This window comes from Gossypium arboreum, chromosome 4 (genome assembly GCF_025698485.1).
Source record: "Gossypium arboreum isolate Shixiya-1 chromosome 4, ASM2569848v2, whole genome shotgun sequence".
Taxonomy (NCBI): Eukaryota; Viridiplantae; Streptophyta; class Magnoliopsida; order Malvales; family Malvaceae; genus Gossypium; species Gossypium arboreum.
The window spans coordinates 122,377,699-122,399,178 of NC_069073.1; the positions used below are offsets into that span (position 1 = coordinate 122,377,699).

The window sequence follows — 21,480 nt, forward strand, 5'->3', positions numbered from 1 at the left end:
TTGTTTTTATTGTGTGATTTTCTTTTAAATCATGTCACATTTTGGCACCAAAACCTACTTACGATACCAAGAAGGCACTCTAAAAGCCATGATAGTAATAAGCATGCACAAATAACAAATAACAAAAGAAAAGAGAACACTTAACTTACAAAAATGTCACTCATAGTGGATGTTAAAAAAAAGAAGAAGAAAAGTTAACAACGTTGTTGGTTCAACAAAAACAAGTCTGCATAAATTTCAAAAACTCATTGAAATCAACTCTACCATCTCCATCCTCATCAGCCACCCTTATCATCCTCTTACACTCTTCCACCGTCACCATCTTCCCTTTCACGCCTAGGCAAATGAGCACCCTTTGCAGCTCCGTCGCATCGATAAACCCATCTTTGTTATCGTCGAAAACATCAAACGCTTCCTTAATCTCCTCCAACCCAGGCTCTTCATCACCAAACATTTCACCCAACAACTCATCGGCACCATCGTTCCTCTCTATCTCGTACCTCATTCCCAGCCTTTCCATCACCACTTTTACGTCGCTTTTGCTTAGTTTCTCACTGTCGCCCATGGCAGCATTGATTTCCATGTTCAACTTTGGAGCTAATTCACAAGTTTTGGGCTTGGAAAATAAGGGTTGAAAGTAGCAGAGCAGCAAATTTGACATAAAGTTATGGAATTTCATGTCCCTATTGTAGAAAGAAATTGGCTACTACCTTATCCAAAAATCAGGCTTTTCTTGGGTGCATTTATATAATACTTAAGGATTGACGAAGAGGAGTCAACTTCAAATTTTCTTACATGCATGCATGGTTTCGTAGAAGTTTAAGCTTTGTATGACAAACAATGAATCGCGGAAAAGGAATTTCCATACAATACGTGCCAAAAAAACATAAAACTTGCGGGAAAGTTTCCAGGTAATTTTCTTCTATTTGGATTTTATTGATTGACTGACCATGCTTTTGTTTTGTTTTCTCAAGAAATACAATTTACAAAGAATAATAAATCCATTTCAAGTCAAGTAGGTTGAATTTAACTTCACTTGCGGAAAACCTTTATTCTTTTTTCATCTATTGAAGCAACCAATTTTTTTCTCTCCGAACATGCAAACCAAATGTAGTGCATTTGCCTTTTTTTTTTATTCAATAAAATGTTTAATTTTCACATTAAAAAATCTATTAATAATTTTTCTATTATATCTGACATTAAAAATATCAATTTAATAAAAAATTAAGTTGCTTAATTAAATATTCAACTATAAATTTATAACATCATAAATTTATAAATTGATTATTGAAATTTAATAATTCATTATAAATTAATTAATTAATTTTATTTGATAACTCATATTGATTAATTGAGTAATTTGTTAAATTTATTAACTTTATAATTTATCATATTAATAAATATATTCTACTGTGAGGTTGAAATATTATAAACTTATAAATTAATCACTTGAATTTAATAACTCGTGATAAATTAATTAATTTAATTTGACAACTCTTATTGATTAATTGAGCTTGTTAGATTTATAAACTTTATAATTAATCATGTGAAAGAATGTATTCTACTATGAGTTTGAAACATTATAAACTTATAAATTGATTACTTAAATTTAATAACTTTAATTTATTTAATTTGATAACTCATACTTGATTAATTAAGCTTGTTATATTTATGAACGTTGTAATTAATCATGTGAAATAATGTAAAATAAAATATGCATAAAAGCAATAATGCATGCATCTGTTACACGTTTTTTTTTTTTAATATTGTTGATTTGATTCCCACTTTCTTCATTTGAAGGAAATTCACTGTTAGAATTGAGTGACCTGAATCATTGTTTAAATAAAATACAGTTGTAAAATAAAATAAAAGTAAAATCCATATAGAACTGCGCTTCTTTTATTTTATTTTAGAATAAGTTTTTTTAAACCTTATTAAACTCCATCTATTTGATATTGATTAGAATAAGGTGTTTTAATCTCTTTTCTTTGCGATATATTGTCCTGACATTCTATTTTTTACATTCACAATATGAATTCTATGATAGGTTTACAATGATTATATCTCTATAATAACATGTATTTTATAGGGATATAATAGTTACCTCTTTATAACAAATAAAATCTTTGCAAACAAATGAAGTTATTATAGAGATGGTGGACTATATTTATATTTAGATTATCAAATATATTGAGAAACTGACTTAATAAATTACCAAAAACATTGGGAACAACCATAAAGTATGATGGTGATTGTTCATTTTGTCTCTTAATCTTATAGTCGGGGTCCGATCCCAGCTCATGGTAAGCAGGTGGAGGGAGGGGACAAGCAGTGACTTTGGCCTAAAAAAATAGAAATTTATGTATTAAACCTTTTATTTTTTAAAAAAATTATAAGTTAATATAATGGTATAATTATATTTTGTCCTCTCAAATTCGTTTTATTTATTTATTACTCTCAAAACAATTTTTGAACTTCATCCCTACCTGAGTGAAAGAATAATCATTACTACAAATAAAAAATTTATTTTTAAAACCACTCAAGTCCTTAGGCGCTCTGGATTCATCTTATGAAAAGGAAAAAGGCAATAAGGAAATTTCATTGCAAGTTACAACGTTGGACAAGATGTGTAGTAATAAGTGGGTGAGGTCAGGTTCATTGATAGTTAGCCTTTTTATGTGGTTTCTCTTCAATTTCATCAAAATATTTTAATATTAATTTCAGCTTTTCTGCCGATACATATATTGGGAACAAGCAACAGATTTCAATCTCATTATATATATATATATACACACACAACTACTGGATGGAATGAGGAAAAAGCAAACAAGAGAAAGGTCACTATCGATCAACTTTGAGGTTACGGAATTATTAAATTAATCATGCACGGTTGGTATGGTTAATGGAGCTATTTATTTTAGGTATATCTACCTATCTTTTTAACAAAAAGGCATTGCAAAAAAAGAACTACTTTATATCCTCGTCTTTTCTGCTTTGTACAACTGGGTTGCTTTCATTCTTTGGGGTTTGAAAGAGAAAGCTGCTTCACATTTACACTACATCTCATTCATGGTTATCTGCTTTTATAAGGGCCTACACCATTTTTCTTTTGGATTAATATCCTATTTGGTACTTGGATTTAGTTTTAATATTTAATTTGGTACTTGAGAATTTTTTTGTTTTAATTTGATAACTAAGTTTGACTGTAATGTTTGGTTTAGAGTTTAACTTCAATATTCAAATTTGATATCTGAATTAATTTTTTTATCCAAATTAATATCTTATGCTTTTTTACTAAAACATGTGTTAAATAATCATTGGTTATACGATATTGTTTGGTATGGCTATTAAATTTTACATTAAAATTAAACTTAAGTATCAAGAAATCTAATATATAAAATAATATTAAATCTTTTATTACTATCAATTACATTGAATACACTAAATCAACTTAATTACATATTTAAGGTAAATTAATATATATCAAGATTATTGTATTTCATACATAAAATTAGATTTTGAAATAATTTTATATAATATATTTTTTCTTAAGTTTAAGAAAATTAAGTATATTAATATAATAAATAAATTATTTAGTTTCATAGTGAATCACATTTTGCATTAACAAATACAAATTTTATATTATATTGTTTTACTTTTTTTATCATAGTATTATAGTGAATCACTTAATAAACATATTAAAAACACACAAAATAATCTTTTTTTCTCCCTCCTCTTATTTTCCATTATTTCACTCCTTTAACCTAAAATTAGAATATGCTGTCATTAATTTAAAATAATATATATTTTGTTGGTGAAATAAAATAATATTTTTTATACACTATATTAGCACATGCATAGGGCGGACATACAAACCAGTTTAGAATAAGAGATCAAGAGGTGTTAAGGTGGGGTAAAGGTAAGGGCTTCCCCAACGAAGCCCCTTAAAAATTGAACAGTTTTAAGTTAATTTAGGGTGATTTTGTATTTCGATTCCCATAAAATTTAAAATTTAATTATGACTTCTTTAAAATAAACTAAAAAATATAATTTAATTTCTTGAAATATTATAAAATTTAAATTAATAATTTACTAAATTATATTTTTAGCTCTAGCAAAATTTATAATTTAAATTTGATGCCTCCAAAAAAAAGTGGTAGATATTGGGATTAGTATTTGTTTCATAACTGCATAAATTAGCTATGAGCTAAGAAATTGACTATAACTTTGAGGTGGCCTTATCTTCCCATTGATCAACTACTGCAACTTTAGGCACCCATTTTCTGATTTTCCTCACAATTTATAGCAGAATCCATGATTTGCTGCTATTTTCTTATCGTATAGCAGCAAAAGATGGAAAGGGCATAAATGAAAAACTGAATATTTTAGGACAATTTTACAGAAACCAAAAAAGAAAATTTATGTACATGACATGGTTGATCATTTGTGGTCAAGCTAGGCAAAAAAGCACTAGATCCATCAATTGCTGACATAATATTCTTTTTCATGTTTTTTCATGAAAGTTGAGTGATCGAGACAATGCTGCCGGGTTAGCCCTCAACACAGAGAATGTTTCTACAACTCTGTAATTTCTTTCATCGTTGCCTTTTGATTGAAAGCCATTGAATAAACCTCCCGAATTGGTGTTCTTGGTTTTCATCATCGGTGTTGTCAACATTGAGCTTTTGTTGGTCTCACCACCATCATCTATTATTCTCAAAGTTGTTGAATCCATGTTGGGTTCATCCCTTGAATGTTTCCCCAGTACCGTTGGAGAAACTGGAATATTATAGCTTTCCATTGGAACATCCCATGGAAAAGGCCTTGAAAAACATGCTACTTTAGAAGGAAACCATTGATGATTGAAGTGTAGAGAAGAAGAGGCCTTTGTTTTGCGACGACCGGCGCCGACCGGGACGTTCCTCATGGTGCCTCCAGCAGTCCAATATCTCTGACAGTTTTTACAGAAATGGCGAGGTTGGTTGACGTTGTAATTGTTAAAGTAACAAAACTTGGTTGCCTTGCTATTACATCGTGGACATGGGAGCATCTTATCAGGCTTCTTCCTTGTCGTGTCTTGTTGTGAACATGTTGTTTCACCATTCTTAGAGCTTCGCAGGGATGAAGCTTCGGAGTCATCTTTTATATCCTCTGATCTCATCTCTTCATGTTTATCCTTGTGGAATCTGTTCTCCATTGATTCCTAAAATCCAGAAATATATTGAGCTCAAAACAGAGCAAACTCATTCAATTCAGTCCAAGAACTATCAGATGAACATACATATATATGTATCAGAGGGCAAGAAAGTGGAACCAACCCATTAACAATTATGACTTGGTAAACAATGGGTTATTCTTGGAATTGCCGAAAGCCTAAGCCATTAAGAATTGCAGGAAAAACAAAATACAGAAACAGAGTTAAGTTGAGCTACCTGGTCCACCATGGAAGCTAAAGAATTAGATGAAGAGAGGAGATTTGTATCACAGCAGTCATCTCTACCAGCTAAAGCTTCATCCTGGTTTAATGGCAGCAATTGAATCATCTTTCCAAACAGCTTTATAGCAGCACAAGAGTGATCATTAGACATGATCTTCTTCTGTGTAGTACAGCAAAGGTTTCTTTCACTTCATCTATGTTTTTTTCAGAAAATCATTACCAGTGGTATAAATGATTAAAAACTGTGGATCCCTGGCACTGACAAGCTGTATGTTTTGGTGATTTTAATGGAGGGAATGGGAGCAGTGAATGAGATTTGGAGTGGGGAAGGAATGCCACATAAGCAAGAGAGGGGAACAATTAAGAGCCACAAATTTGGTGGAGTTGAAGATCTTTTCATGGTGTGTGTACTGCTCCAAATTGCTGAAAAAGATGGTGCTTTTGTTGCCCACTCTACAAGTATATAGTGTATTGGATGCCATATCAGATGTAGCTTCCTTTACGACTATCTGACCTTTCTCTTCTCAATTACTCGCTTTTCTTTCATCAAATGATTGTCTTCACTCTTTTGAATAACATTATTCCGTAATTCACATCAAACTTCATTTCCTCACTCCTTAACCCCAATCAAATCAAACTATTCTTCTTTGCCAAACTCAAACATGATTGTTTTTTCTAAAAATAAAAAAATACTAATTTATTCTCAAGTGATGCAATATAAAATAATTTGGGTTAATTGTGTTTCTATATTTTAAATTAGTTGTTAAATTTTAATTAGTAAAATTTCTCTTTCGGCTTCGTGTTCAACTTTTAGCATTAAATATTAATTTAAATTTAAAAGTAAAATTAATTTTTTATCCCATGCAAATGCACAACAATATATTTTTATAAAATTATTATTTAAATAACAATTAAAAATCACTATTATACATGTAAAATTTTTAAATCTGTAAGCAATATGTTTTTCTATATAATTATATAAAATAAGAACTATGATAGTAAGAGATTAACTAATATGTGCGCTTAAAATATTTGCTACTTACTCCAGCTTAATGATAAATTTAAAAATAAGCAACTAAGGATAACTAATCAGAACGTTAATATTTTAAATCAATTGTAAATATTTTTATTGGTATAAGAATAAATTTAGTCTTCAAAGTTTACGATTTTATCAATCGGTCTTAGTTTAACAAATTTGACCAAAACATTATAAATATCGATAACTAAATTTATTATATGAATCAAAATTATACACACTTGAAAAAAACATTAATATTGTAATTGGCCATTTTATTTGCTGAATTTTAAAATTAATAGTAATTGAATTATTTTAAATTTTTAAAATACTAATTTACTCAATGTTGAAATTGAAAGGGACTGGAGAGGCGTTTTTCCCGTCCCTATTTGCAAATTCAGCTTTGTTTTATACAACCTGTAATTGCCGACATGAAAGAAAAGAACCACATGTCAAGTGACCCACCTGGCGGGTCATGTACAGCTCAGCACATTTTGGTGAAAAACTTAAAAAAGGTTCATTTTAACACACGTCATCTCTGCCGTTCACTTGTTCAACTAATGATGTTCCGCCACGTAAGACTACGGAGTTGACCGGCAACTGGTATCTTCGGTTCTTCCATCGCGGGCCGGGGACGGGGTTGCAAAAGATTCTTCTTTTCTAGTGGCTTTCATTTGCTGGAAATGCAGGAAACATAAATTTTCAGTGACCGCCACATGTCCAAATTTTTGTACTAAATCTTTCTCTTGTTTAACTTTTTTTTTTTACCTGTGTAACTTAAATCATATTAAATTATTTTAAAATTTTAATAAATTTTATCATTGTTTGTATTATCAGTATTTTTATATTATGTTTTAAAAATTTACAATATTTTATTAATTTTAAAAGCTGTTATGTAAACAAATATTTTAAATTTAATTTTCTAAGTGTATTAATATGTGTTTAAAAATAATAATCTTTTAAATTTAATTTCTATTTTTATTTTTAAAAATATTTTATATTAGTTTAAAATTTTATTTAAGTAGAAATTTAATATACTTATAACTTATGTTATTTTATAAATTTTAATAAAATTTACAATTGTTTATAAATTATTTTTATTTTTATGGTTTTTAAAACATATTTAATTAAATTTAATTTTAATTGATAATGTTAATATTATTTATTTTAAAATTTTAAATTTCAATTAAGATTTCTTACTTTTTGGAAATAAAAATTTGAAATTCAATGTATCAAATAATTATCTATAAAATGAAATAATTTGAAATTGATGTAAATTATTAAAATTTATTGCATTTCTTTTTGAAAATATATCTTATTTTTTGTCAGATTCAATCATCGCTGAAAGGAATGAATATTCACACCCATAAATCAATCAAATAATAAGAAATGTTATTTTAGGGAAAAAATTCAATAAGAATGCTTTTGTTGAAGGAATACGATGATAAAGGGTGTTGGGGATTTTTGCAAAATTTAATATTTTAAATGCCCTTCAACACTATAGCATGATAGCAATGGCAATGACATTGACAATCATAACATTATGATATTGGACATTATCCCCACAACATTCTTACTTTCCTTTCTCTAAAATAAAAATATAATAATTTTTTACTTATTATAGCTCTTAATTATTTTTGTCCTTTTCAAACCTTAAATTTGTGTTTAATTTATTAAATCACTATAAAATGATGAAAGAATTTGTGCTACATATAAATTATCACATGAATGATATATTAATATTTAATTATCTTTTAAAAATTTAAAAATTTAAATATATAAAAATATTTTTAAAAATAAAATTATTCAAATTATTTAAAAGTATAAAAATTGCAAACATATTTTAAAGATAAGAAAAGGAGGTAATGATAAAGGGTGTGGGACTATAAATATAGTGATAAGATGGGTTATGGATCCGAAGCCATATAATTTTTTGAAAAAAATCATGAATTGACAGTTACTTGAAACCTTAAAGTTTTGTAGTGTGCAGACCACTACCTCTTCTTGCCTTTACCTTTCATGTTTCCACTTCCAGTTGTTTTTCTTCCTTATATTGATTTCCATAACAAGCACTAAGCATTAAGAAATAACAAAAACTTCCAATACTAAAGTCAATTGTGGGTAAATTACTCTTAAAAGTCATTAAATTATTAATAAATTTATGTTTTGATCATTCAACTTCAAAAAATTATAAAATAATTATTAAATTATTAGAAAATTTTCATTTAAGTCACTAAACTATTCGAAAGTTTTTATTTAAGTTATTGGGCTGTTAAATTTTCTTTTTTAAAAAGTCTGATTAGTAAGCTTCAAGTGACGATTCGACAATTGGTACGGCGGATCAATACTCATCAATGAGTAGAATAATATATCTTATATCCGAGTTGATCTGATTGCCGGAGAAGAAAGTTGTTTCATAGGAAAAAAAAATGAATTATTAAAGAAAGGGAATGCGAACTTTTGATTGTGCAAGCAATTAGAATAGAGAAGACCAGAAAGCCACGATTTTAACAACCCGGTGACTTAAATGAAAATTTTCAACTAGTTTAGTGACCATTTTGTAACTTTTTGAAGTTGAGTGACCAAAATGTAAACTTACTAATAACTTAGTGACATTTTGTGTAACTTGCCCTTCAACAATGTTCTTATATATCGAATGTATCATTTTTGTTCGGTATCATTATATATTTGATATCAATGTGTTTCGATATATCATTTCAATTTATCTGTATTTTAAATATCTTCATATATATTACACATGTAAATATATCTCAATTACAAGCATATAAATATATTTATATGAAATTGTTAATCTTAAATTTATTAATTATTTTCAATAACTTAATTAAATGGTTATATTTTATTTTAAATTTAATTATAAAATAGTAAATATAAAAATATTAAATTTTAGTTTAAAATGTTGTACCAATATATGTGTCCCTAAGCGCCAAAACTCTTACAAACCCAAAACCTACCTCCTCAAAAAAGATGTTAATAATAATTAAATTTAAAATTAGCTATATAATTTCAACATCCAAACCAAGCTCTAAATATTGAAAATTATGTCCATAATTAATAATAAAATAAAGTTAGAATAATTTGCATTGAGGAGAGTGAACAAGTAAGTGATGATAACTTTAGAATTACGGCCATGGAACCATACATTGACTAGTAAATCTATTTTTTGCATCATCAAGTAGCCCTACAACAGCTTGACCTTTGGTCTTTCTCATTGGAGCCCAAGAATCTCTTAAATTCTTATGGGAAACCAATTGCCTTGATAATGTGGGTTTGCCTGTGTGGAACTCAAGTTCATAACTTTATGAATTAATTCACCCAACATTACAAGTTATAAACATTTTAATTAAATCTTTAAAAAATCAATATGATATCAATTCAACTTAAACATTAAATGCTAACTTAAATATAACACATGTACATATATTTTTGGGAGAAGTTTTTGAACCCTAAAAGATTATGTCAAGTAAGTTGTTTATGTATGTGAGCCTGGCTGGCTTTTACCTGATGTGATGATGCATGGATTTTAACTTTGAGACGCCACTTGGATGGTATTGGACATTGATTGATAGATGCTTTTGATGATAAGGTAAAAACCCAAGCTGCAAATGGAATTGTATGTCAAGCTGTCAGCCCTAATGATAACGTGTAAAAGAAAAACAAGGAGCTGAAATTGTCCTGTAATGGAGTAAACTTGCAGAATCCTGTTACTTTTGGTTTAATTTCCAGAGAAGAGGGTTTTTGCAAACCTCAGTTTGAGCTGATTTGATTCAGAGACAAACAAAAATCTAAAATTAGATTCTTTGATTCCCACATCCATATCCATACATACAACAAAAAGAATCTGCCACTTAGTCACTTCAAAAACAAAGTACCATACCATATAAAAACAAAAGAGCCATTACTCATTTGGTTTTTCACTTTCAGTCATCAAAAAGGAAATAAGCATCCATTATAGGCATCTTGTCTATTGCCTTTTCACTTGAAAGCTTCTCAATAGTGTGGAAAAGTTGCTTCCATTGTTCATCAAGCTGGGATCTGGGGTTTAGATTGTAATATACGTTTAAGTCGTATCATGTTCATCATCATTGCGGATGTAAGAATGTTATCACGGTTAATTACGATGAATATCGATAGTAAATATCATGGTGACTGCTATTTAAATTCGAGAAATAAAAAAAGAAACGAGGAAATGGAAACAAACCATGCACTTTTTGCTCCTTTCTCTCCTTTTTAGACTCAGATTGATGTGTTTGCTGCATCAAAGATTCTCTCCATCTATCCAACCCCCTTTCAAGTCAAAGAACAAAGAAGAAATTAAAGAAAAAGAAAGATTCACAGCTGATGGCATATATTCCCTCTCCAATACAACCCTATCAATGTTTCCTAAATTATAAAGAGAAGTACAGCTAAACATAATATATGAGTTTAAGCTTTGTTGTGCCTTCATGTCTCTCTTACACAACAACATCAAAAACATGGGTCATCAAAACATGAACTTGGTTCTGTCAACTGACACAAAGCCTAGGTTAAAGTGGACTCCTCAACTTCATCAAAGATTTGTTGAAGCTGTCAATCAAGTTGGAGGGGCAGACAGTTAAAAATCATCATCATCATCATCTTGCCTAATCATCTTGTTTATAATATATATTATGCAAATATTCTTAATTCCTGTTTCTTTTGTGTCTGTTTATGGACAGAAGCAACACTTAAGAGTCTGATGAGGATCATGGGAATTTCTGGACTCACTTTGTATCATCTTAAAAGCCATTTACAGGCATTTTATCACTTTTTCTTTTGTGTAATCAGATAGGAAAAACAGTACAAGCTTTAACTGGATATCTTCTGTTTGCAGAAATACAGGCTGGGGAAATTCCAACAGACAGTATGTAATTCTGCTGGGACAAAATCATAAGCGCTTTATGGGTGCAACAATGACTTGAAAACATGAATCGAGAACCATATATTAGGAACATGTACTGCTTGACGACAATGGTTTCTCCATATAACTACAACTATCTAGCATCAAAATATATAGCAATTTTATGTGATAAATTTATATGGAAACCATACCATTCCAACAAGAAATCTCACTGCAACTGTCCCTGACCGAACTTCAGGATACTGCATCCATGTTCTTCTCAGTGCCATTCTTCGTTTAAAGTTATTAGCAGTAGGGAAAACACCGATAAAGAGATTCCCTGGCTTTTGATGAGAGAGAGGAATTGCTTTTAGTGCCTCTAGATTAACTGTAAGGTCGGAATCCTCTGAAGTGGGTAAACCACTAGCCAAGACAGAAATTAGTTTCAAGTCTCCAGAAATTCTAACCTCACTAACCAGCCATGGCTCCAACGTCTAAACAAAAAAGCAACGAGTAAAAGCAATAAATTTTGATGATACTATTAATTGTTTAACAAAATATATGAATAAGAGGAGGATGACAAAATTACTTCACGATTAGCAAAGGATGTTATGTGCTTTCCATCAACTGTCATCTGTATTCCCTCTAATCCTACTCTAAGAGTAGCAACGAAGAATGAACCGTGCTTAAAAGGAAAATACTTAACCCTTTGCAGCCCCACTGAAGACTTCCTTGAACCATGGGAATGCGGGCTAACTGTCCGGTTATCATTTTTACTGACCAGCTTAATGCACTGGTCCAACTCATCCACTGGAAAAAGGCAACTGAGTTAACTCTCAAAAGAACATAGATGCAGTTACACGTCTCATGAATACAAAAAAATTAAGAAAGGAAAAGGAGGAAGAGGAAGCAATTTATATGAGCTTGAAATAATGTCTTCCACTGCACATTATTAAGGTAAAGCATTTTCATAGCTGAAGCTAAGGCAACTAGCTGTTAATTGACTTCATTAAGAAATCAAGGTTTTTTGGGTCAGATGACGCCTAATGCTGTCAACAATAGGTTGAAGTAGCTGACAGAATTTCCAGTCTCTGTTAATGTGTCATCCAAAAGAGATGAGAAAATTGCATGTTTGGTATTGAATAAAGTAAAAAAAGAGTACTTAAATATGAAGAGAACGTGTAAGGATCATAAAATGTACAAGTGACCTTAATTTGAAGTAAAACATGAAGAAGATTCTAATTCTTTTTGCTCTACCTTTTCTATTCTTGTCAGGAGTTGAGGGTGGACAGCGATCCTCTTCACCCCAATCATGAGCTATAGTCCAGGTGTTATGGACAATTACAGGGTCCTCTGTCATCTTATCCCCATGGAGCCTAACATTGTAATGCAAAATTATTGGTGGATCAGGCTCCCCTGGAAGTGCTTCCCCTGTTAAGTCAATGCGAAAATCGCCAAGAAGACCATTTGGAATGCCAATGATCGTAATGGAAGAACCTTGAGTGAGGCCACAAGGAATTCGCAACTTATAATCACTCTTGTCAGGTTCTGTAGCATTCATTTTATTAAGAAAATGAGGGCACTGCTTCTCTTTTGCTTTTTTAGATGAATTATCATTCGCATAACCAAGTTTTTTCTCTTGAACCAAAGCCATCAGGCTATTCCATGCACTTCCAGCTTCCTTGATAGCTTCTACTCCATTTGGCAAAGCGTGAGAATGGTTAATTAAGTTCTTCAACAAATTCCAGGTAAACAAAGGTTGTTGCTCTCCCTCGGAAAGGTTCCTTTGAGCAAAGAGACTGAAAGCTATGGCATCAACAGAAATCACTTGAGAAGCATTAACTGGATATTGAACTGTAGGTGAACCTGTGATATGCACCCATTCAAGTGGATTGGTTGCGTTGGAGGAGAAGGGATTCATCAAATAGCTTTCTTCAACAGGATTTTTCATGACAACATATCTCAGGACCAGCAACATAAACAAAGATGCAACAAGAGTACCACCGTACCATTTCTTCATTCTGCCGATCACACAATTGTATCATTAAGTGTTGCAGCTTATTCTCATAGTGATCAAATCCAGAGAAATGGAAGCAACTGGTAAGCATTATTTAAATGTTGAAAGATCATTTCACCTCTTTAGATGGAGCGTTTCAGCTTTCATCCTCACCTCTTCAGAGCACTTTGCAAGCATGATCTTCTGTCTTGATATACAAAAATTCAAAAGAGTTCTGTAAACGGATCAAAATTTGCCGCTGAATATAAGTGATATATCCATAATACAATCAAACAGAAAGAACCAGTCCGACAAAACATTTACACAACTCCAAGAAAGCAGATGAAACGGGAGACCAGGACATCTACTTTTGTTGTTCAACATCAACATGTTCAACTTTGATAAGCTATACCAACTTTATTCTAAGACAAGTGTCAGACATCTCAAGAACGTTGGTATCGCCATTAAAGTTTACAGGACACTAAAATAACGTTTTAGCAAAGCACACAGCAATCAATTTGTAACAGTTGCTGTAGTTGACCAACATGCACAAGTCAAATGCATGAAGCTGTGAAACCCCAATTGGAGGAAGTTGTTAAATTTGCTCTTTCGATAATCATGTTATATTCTTGTTTATTGAAATAAACAATAAACTTTAGCCATATAGAAATTTGTAATATGAACTAGAAGACCCGTAGCACACAGGAAGAACTTAGAAAACAGTTCTGATGACCAATGGGAAGGTGGTATCCTGGTAGGGACCACAATGCAAAAACAAACAGCTGAATCTGATCCTTCGTAGAATAAGAAAGCCATTAATCAAACTCCCAGTTCAAACAGTTATATATATTTCTTTCAATAGTGTAACAAGATGCAATTTTTTGATGACCAGGAACCAAATATAATATTTTATGCTTTCAACGGAAATTATAAACTTGATTTTGCTTTTGTTTTGCATCAAATTCATAAAAAAAACAATACATAAATATGCCATTGCCGTATCTGACTTTAGAAAAGTAAAAAAAAAAAAAAAAAAAAAGAGGAAAAAGTTGAAAGTTAACAGTCGTTACAGCTTATAGCTATGATCGGTTGGCGAGAAAATGCAGGAAAAGAAGATAATTAAATGGAAACAAATACCAGTTTGATTAATCAAAAATAGGATTAAACGGCATGATTTTTCCCTACTTGAACTTACTACTTAGCTTCATTACCACCTTGCCTTAATTAATATAGGTTTCAAACTTCAAACTTTCCAAAAGGAAATCAGGATTCAAATCTTCCACACCAGCATGGAATTATCTCAAAATTTTCCCGGAAACCAAACTAAAATAAAAAAAAATTCAAGCGGCTCGAAGTCGAAATCCAATAACAAAATTTAAGTAAAAAACATTAGTAAAATTTCAAAATTTTTCTATAAAAGTTACGTTAGTAAGCGAAAATGAATTTGAAAAAGGGTGTAAAATGAATTTTTTTTTGGTTTGCGCTAACAACGGTGTTGGTGGGAAATAAAACCGTTTTCATGTTGTTGACTTGGACTAGTCTTCCTTATTTTTAAAAATTCGAATAAATACAAAAAATGGAGAACGTAACAATTTGGATTTTAAAAGAGGCAATAATAAAAGATTGATCATCATAAGAAATACCAAATCTTATTATTTTGTTTATAATAAATTGGATTTCAATAAGAATTGATTTCGACAATAAAGCTACTATATTTGAAATTAATGAAAATCAAACTCCATCTATTATTTTAATACTATATTCTCAAAGTTAGGATTAATTTTAAGATATTTTATGTTCAATTAAATTTGTTTGTAGTCAACTTCAATATTTTTTCAGTTGGCATCTAGAAATATGGAGTCTTCTTATTATTTGTTTGTTTTTTTATTTCAAATATTTTACTACAATTAAAATTTACATAATTTGTGGTATAACATCTTCTATTTAATCATTTATTGTGACATGATTTCTATAATAAAGAAGCTTTTAAATAATGTCAATAGAATTGGATTAATGTAACAAAAATAGTATATATTTAGAATTATTTTTACGTCTCATAATTATGTTTATAAAGAGAGGTTGTATAAAAAGTTAAAAAGTGCTATGAAGTATTTTGTATTAAGAGTTAGATTGTATTTTATTTTTTCAACTAAAAACGAGTAAATTAATCACATATGTGATCCTTTTTTTTTTTGAAAATTTCATTCATTCCTATAATTACGAATTAGTATTTGTAAGTCAACATGAGATATATGTGGCACACCAAGTGTAAGTATCTGGTATGTTAGCTACAACAGTTTTTAGTAGTAAAAATTGATAAAATTTTACTTTTTAATTTAACGTACAAAATTAATTTATTTATTTTTTAAATAAAATGGTGAAATACAATCTAACTCCTAGTACTATAATAATTTTTATGATGCTTTTACATGTAGAAGGGTGAGGCTAGATTTGAAATGTGAACCAGCCACTGCATGTTGATGAATCTATCAATGTAAAGACATTATTAGCCATGGATCCGTTGTTGTCAATTCGAAAATGATACCGCTACCATAGTAAAATATGGTATAAAGCAACTATCAACAAAAACAAAAGGAAGGCGTTGATTACACACACTCATCAAACTTGACCTCAATCCCCCAACTATGCTTTCACTACAATGGATACATTCAAAGAATTACATCAAATTTTGTTTTTTTTTTTATTCATTTCCATGTCAAGGAAACTTGGGATAAATTGCAAGAATGTTCCATTTCAATGACAACAACGGCACAGAAATAAAGGCAAAGATGGGCTTGTCCCTACAACAAAGTTTCAACAGTACTTTGAGACTGAAGTTTTGATTTTTGAAGTGGGCCTTGTTGAATCATTGGATTGTGGATTAAGAGTTTTGCCCAAAGAGAAACCAAAGAAAGAAAAGCATAAAGATCAGAAGAAACCCTAGTGATTATCATCATATTGGTGATGCATAGGGAAGAGAGCTTGGAATTCTAAAGTGACTCACAAGAGAGGAGGATCTTAGAAATAGAGAGACTAAAGCAAGTATTTGTTTCTTTTGTAGGGTGTTGTATGTCACATGCATTCTTTTTGTTTTCCCTCTATAGCAATCTAGCAACTTGTAGGTGCATAGGTGGTCATGGCTTCTTTATAAGAAAAAACAAAAACACCCTTTTCTTTATTCCTCTTAATCTCATAGAATTTGATAGTGATATTAAATCTTGATTATATTTTGGTAATCAATCTTAAACTAAGATTATAGTCCGAAAAGAGTTTGAAAACACATTTTTCTTAATACTAAAGGATGGGTAATTGTATTAGCTCTAGGGTAATCTAGGGTAAACTATTTTAAGAGTCACTCAATTATTAATAATTTTTTCGATCAATCAATTATGAAACATTATAATATAATCATTAAGCTATTCAATTTTATTCTTTTTGAACCATAGAAGGTAGCTGTGGCAGTTTTTATGTAAATGGTGATAAAAAAAAATTGAATGGTTGAGTGAAATGGATTTTAACTCTAATTGGCTGGGCACCAACATGTAATCTAAACTTGAAGAGGCTGACCAAGTGGGTCCCTATTGAATGTACACATGAGATTGGTCGGATGATGTGGCAATAATGGTGAGATTTGACCAGTCAAAGAGACCAGGTTGGCCTAATGTTTTTTTTGGCAGACAAAAGCAACTGCAAATGATAGAGATGGAAGGGTAAAAAAAGAGAGATACCTGGCTTCTCAAGGGTATTACTATTATTCCATCAAACCCCTTTATTCATCCATTCTAAGATTCTTCCATTGCAGCCTTATTAGATTGCAGATTTCTGATATGGGTCCCTCCATGCTTTAATGCTTTGAACTCCTTTCAATCTCCACTAACACACATAAAAGATAAAGTACAAAAAAAACAGGCTTATATACTACAGGAATGGAACATAAGAATAGAGGGAATTAGCTAGAATTACAGTTTCATTAGTCTGAAAACAAACATACCTGTATTCTTCTTGTTTGAGTTGTAAGAAAAGAAAGACAAGGAAAATGATTTGCAGTCGTCAAAGAGTGGTTATGTTTCTTATCTTTTTTGGGTTATTAACAATTCAACCATGCAGAGTTTGTGGGTTGAAAAGATCAGACCTTGTTTTCACACAGCATGGAATAGGAAGCAAGAATGGACGTGTTCTCAAAGCTGTTGTTGACATGAAGGGAATAAACACAGAGAAAAAAGCTTCAGCAGTGAACAACAGGTTTGATCCTAATCAATCAAGCAAGAGAAGATTTCGAAGAGGACCGGATCCTATCCACAACAAATCTTGACGAACTGAGAAAAGAAAAGAAACAACTTCAGTCAGTGCAGAAAAAGCGAAGCAAAACTAGAAGCTGGTAAAAATCTCAAGATACTTTGTTCATTTGTGAGAGTTGGTTGATCGGTTTTTCTTTTTCTTTTAGGTTATATATTTATATGAAGAGATTTGTATAGTGAAAGTTAGTTGAAGTGAGGCAGAGGCATCTGTGTACTGTAAGCTGACATTGTGATAGTTGTTTGATTTGACACAGACAGCGAAAGCAAAAAAAAAAACAGTACAGATTATGGTGTGGTTTTTTTTTTCCATACGGAAGCACTTCGCTAGTTTTCATGTGCAAATCTTAAATGTTTATTCACAACTTAGATTTCTTGTTCTTGCAAAAATGTTACTGCTTAATGCAAACACAACAGAATTGGATTTGATTATGTATATATATATAAAGTTGCAGTTTGCAAAACAGGGTGAAACTTTATGATATGACTGAAACATCTGCATAATTCGATGGGGGCATGCATCATATCTTTCAGTATTATTTAAACATATACGATTTTGAGTCTCAAGCATTAATTAAAACAAGTCATATGGTAACTAAACTTTGGGAAGAAAAGTAGGGACACTTTTTGTTTTATTTTCTTCTTCGACGGAAATTAATTTTAAAACCAACATCGCAACTGCCTTACTGTAATAATGTCCTAACCAAACTTTCAGAGCAGAGAGACAATGAAGAAAATGTTGGGGGTGATGACAATTAATGAAAAAAGTTTAGTGAATGTAAAAATGAATGGGTTTTTTTGCATTAAAAAATATTAAGAATCAGATTGTATTTTACCTCTTCTACTAAAAAAAATGGTAAATTGATTATTTGTATTAAAAATTTCATTAATTTGTACTGTTAAAAATTGATGTGATTAACCGAATAACCAGATAGTGACATATGGTGTGCCATATAGACGTCATTTTAACGTACATAGTCCAATTTTTAACAATAGAAATGGATAGAATTTTTAACAGAATGACTAATTTGATATTTGATATAATGTACAAGGACTAATTTGCTTTTTTTTTTTAGTAGAGGGAAAAAAATGCAATCCTACTCTTAATACAGTGGTCTCCATGATACTTTTACCTCTATTAGTTTTACTTTAAAATAGTTTCTAAAGTCCAAAATATTCTATTTGAGTTCTCAAAATATCAAATATCGTACTATAGGTTAAATTATAAACATGTGTGGATGTCTATTCTTTAAACACAACCCAAGCTAATGGTGAGGTTAATTGATATAAAACAATAACTTTAAGAATTCAATCAGAATATTTTAAAGTTTTGAACTAGTTTAGAATTAGATCATAGTTTAGGACTTTGGATGAAATTAGCCCAAAACAATATACATAACACAAAAAGCCCAATAACATGGGCCTGAATTTACCATGAATTAAAACCATGACCTCGTTGAAGCCCTCTAATCAATGGCCGAAAGAAAGACTGTCTTTTTGCTGTTAGTTACCAGAAAAGCTCGAGGTCATGGTTTCTGGGTAAATAACAAAAAAAGCCCAACAATGTCGGCCTCTTATTCTTTCCTTCTTAACATATATAAGTGAAGTATTATAACCTAAGAAACTCGGATCGAATCGCCTCAAAAACCCTAGATTACTTAGTTAGAGGCAGAGCGGCTTCAAAATGGTTCAGCGGCTCACTTACCGCACTCGTCATAGCTATGCCACCAAATCCAACCAGCATCGCGTTGTCAAAACGCCCGGTAACTTCTTCAATCTCCCCAACTTAGATCCGTCAATGGATTATGAGTTTTTTGTATGATTGATGCTGCATCCGCTTGCTGCTGATTTTTTTTTTTTGGTTCATTTTCTTTCTAGGAGGAAAGCTTGTTTATCAGACCACAAAGAAAAGAGCTAGTGGACCCAAATGCCCTGTCACTGGCAAGAGAATTCAAGGAGTATGTTTCTCTCATTTATAGAGTTTATAGTAGAATTTATTGAATTAGAAGCACTTTGTTTCCTGGAAATGTGGTTTATTGAAGATATGATTTATTTACTTTTAAAGCTTCTCTAAAGTTTTTGTCTTGACAATAATTCTAGGTTAATTATGAGTTTAAGCTAATTTAATTTTTTGTTTAATGTATTTCATTGGCTTTGTTTAATGGTTTCCTTTATTTTGTGATCATTTCCTCGTATATAAGTGTTCTACGGCATTCCAATTGGAATATACTATGTGCGTATGTTGAGGTTAAATGTGAGCTATGTTTTGCAGATTCCTCACTTGAGGCCTGCGGAGTATAAGAGGTCTAGATTGCCAAGAAACAGGAGGACTGTGAACCGTGCCTACGGTGGAGTTTTGTCTGGCAGTGCTGTTAGGGAAAGGTATGCACATTAGCATTTAAGATTGTGTAGCTTCTCTCTTATTTGTATTTCGTCCTTTGTATGCAATGGCTTACAATTTTCTTTTCATGATTCCAGGATCATTCGTGCCTTTCTGGTGGAAGAGCAAAAGATCGTGAAGAAGGTTCTGAAGATTCAGAAGGCAAAGGAAAAGGTGTCATCCAAGAGCTAGAAACTTGATATATACTATCTCTGTATCGTAGTTTGAGGTGTGGATTTATGTTTTTACCTTGGCTGTATGAACCTGCATTTCTACTTATCTTTGTCGACAAATCTACTTTTGTTAAAATTTTGTTTTTTGTTCATTTACTTGTCTGCTCTTTCTTGAAATTTCCTTTGGGAATTGGATGCTTGATGTATTTGCAGATGAGTTGCATTTGCTATCATTATTAAAACTAGTTATGTGATTGCCTCAATGACATGCTCCCTTGCTGTACATGTGTATATTTCACCATTTCAGAGGAGAGGCCATATGTAAAATAACTTGGTTGCTTTTCATGTATGATTAACTTTTTAATCTTGATGAAATGTTGCCATGTTTGACATATTGGGACTTGGGGAAGAATTTCATAAAATCATATACAAATGATGTTTTTCGTGAATAGTAAGATAAGAGGCAGCCATGTTAAGTGTGCAAAGTAGTTGATAATGAATGTTAAGTAGCCCAATAAGGTTGCATAATGAGTTCATTCCAGGCATATGGTGCATCTTCATCTTTGGTACCAATCTTTCCTTGGTTAACTGACACATTGTAAACCTACAAATCAAAGCAATACAATATTTAGTCAGAGTACGCTAAATTGTTTTTATAAGCAAAGCAAAGCAATGATGTTTAGAGGGGAGGTGTGAATTGAAAGGCCTCCGTTGGTCTGAAATTCATATTTAGCCTCTGGATCTGCCGAGTAGAGCATGCTAAACTGAGTACCCTACGAACATGATTCGATAACCTTCAAATCACTTAACAAATTTTTACCATCAATTATAGCTGGGACTAGCAATAATAATAGCTCGGACGAGTTCCAAATCCATATAAAACAATATGCTTTTTAATTTCTTCTTAAAAACTCATAAATTCAATCAAACATGATTGAATCCATCAGACCGTTGGAGTTCAGCCAGTTTAATTGCTATTCGATCGATTTTTGGATTGGTTCCAACTGGTACATGTTGATTCATGGATTAACCGATTCAACCTATTGTTTTAGATTGATTCCTTAACTAGTTCTCGATCTGATCGGTCAATTCAGATATATTTAAAACGGTTGCTTAATAAATTTATTCGTAATCCTTTTTATTTTTGCATCATTTAAGTCAGTTTACAATGTTGTCAACAAGATTTAAACTTACATTTCTCCTTAACAAGGATATAATGTACTCTATTGCACACAACATACCTTAATTATTTGTAATCTATTTAATATCTATACTTAACCCACTTAAAAAGAAACTATTTTTTTT

The 21,480-nt window shown here is 31.0% G+C and overlaps 4 protein-coding genes across 4 annotated transcripts; 1 reads left to right on the forward strand and 3 right to left on the reverse strand.

Annotated features, from left to right (window-relative positions):
• Positions 1-145: 145 nt before the first annotated feature.
• On the reverse strand, positions 146-743 carry LOC108481741 (probable calcium-binding protein CML46). Its single transcript, XM_017784830.2, has one exon. The coding sequence runs from the start codon at positions 677-679 to the stop codon at positions 212-214; it is 468 nt and encodes a 155-aa protein (XP_017640319.2). The 5' UTR covers positions 680-743; the 3' UTR covers positions 146-211.
• A 3,432-nt stretch (positions 744-4,175) lies between these two features.
• Positions 4,176-6,031, reverse strand: LOC108482324 (cyclic dof factor 1-like). The gene is made up of 2 exons (XM_017785446.2): positions 5,433-6,031; positions 4,176-5,203 (listed from the first exon to the last, which is right to left on the reverse strand). Exons 1-2 carry the CDS (start codon positions 5,586-5,588, stop codon positions 4,505-4,507), a joined length of 855 nt encoding a protein of 284 aa, XP_017640935.1. The 5' UTR covers positions 5,589-6,031; the 3' UTR covers positions 4,176-4,504.
• A 4,779-nt stretch (positions 6,032-10,810) lies between these two features.
• On the reverse strand, positions 10,811-13,778 carry LOC108482663 (beta-1,3-galactosyltransferase GALT1-like). The gene is made up of 5 exons (XM_053027241.1): positions 13,467-13,778; positions 12,589-13,352; positions 11,921-12,141; positions 11,544-11,825; positions 10,811-11,039 (listed from the first exon to the last, which is right to left on the reverse strand). Exons 1-5 carry the CDS (start codon positions 13,523-13,525, stop codon positions 10,995-10,997), a joined length of 1,371 nt encoding a protein of 456 aa, XP_052883201.1. The 5' UTR covers positions 13,526-13,778; the 3' UTR covers positions 10,811-10,994.
• A 5,442-nt stretch (positions 13,779-19,220) lies between these two features.
• Positions 19,221-20,438, forward strand: LOC108482783 (60S ribosomal protein L34). The gene is made up of 4 exons (XM_017785894.2): positions 19,221-19,385; positions 19,501-19,580; positions 19,895-20,004; positions 20,101-20,438. The coding sequence occupies exons 1-4, from the start codon at positions 19,307-19,309 to the stop codon at positions 20,192-20,194; spliced, it is 363 nt and encodes a 120-aa protein (XP_017641383.1). The 5' UTR covers positions 19,221-19,306; the 3' UTR covers positions 20,195-20,438.
• Positions 20,439-21,480: the final 1,042 nt, after the last annotated feature.

Bases quoted from the DNA above. Each gene is read 5' to 3' on its own strand.
- LOC108481741 (XM_017784830.2), bottom strand. From the start codon at position 679: ATGAAATTCCATAACTTTATGTCAAATTTGCTGCTCTGCTACTTTCAA.
- LOC108482324 (XM_017785446.2), bottom strand. From the start codon at position 5,588: ATGTCTAATGATCACTCTTGTGCTGCTATAAAGCTGTTTGGAAAGATG. The intron at 5,204-5,432 runs GTAGCTCAACTT...TCTGGATTTTAG, and splicing joins TAGCTTCCATGGTGGACCAG to GAATCAATGGAGAACAGATT.
- LOC108482663 (XM_053027241.1), bottom strand. From the start codon at position 13,525: ATGCTTGCAAAGTGCTCTGAAGAGGTGAGGATGAAAGCTGAAACGCTC. The intron at 13,353-13,466 runs GTGAAATGATCT...TGTGATCGGCAG, and splicing joins GAAACGCTCCATCTAAAGAG to AATGAAGAAATGGTACGGTG. The intron at 11,040-11,543 runs GTATGGTTTCCA...CTTGATTGACAG, and splicing joins TGAGATTTCTTGTTGGAATG to CTTCAACAAATCTTTGATGA.
- LOC108482783 (XM_017785894.2), top strand. From the start codon at position 19,307: ATGGTTCAGCGGCTCACTTACCGCACTCGTCATAGCTATGCCACCAAA. The intron at 19,386-19,500 runs GTAACTTCTTCA...TTTTCTTTCTAG, and splicing joins TCGCGTTGTCAAAACGCCCG to GAGGAAAGCTTGTTTATCAG. The intron at 20,005-20,100 runs GTATGCACATTA...TCATGATTCCAG, and splicing joins GGCAGTGCTGTTAGGGAAAG to GATCATTCGTGCCTTTCTGG.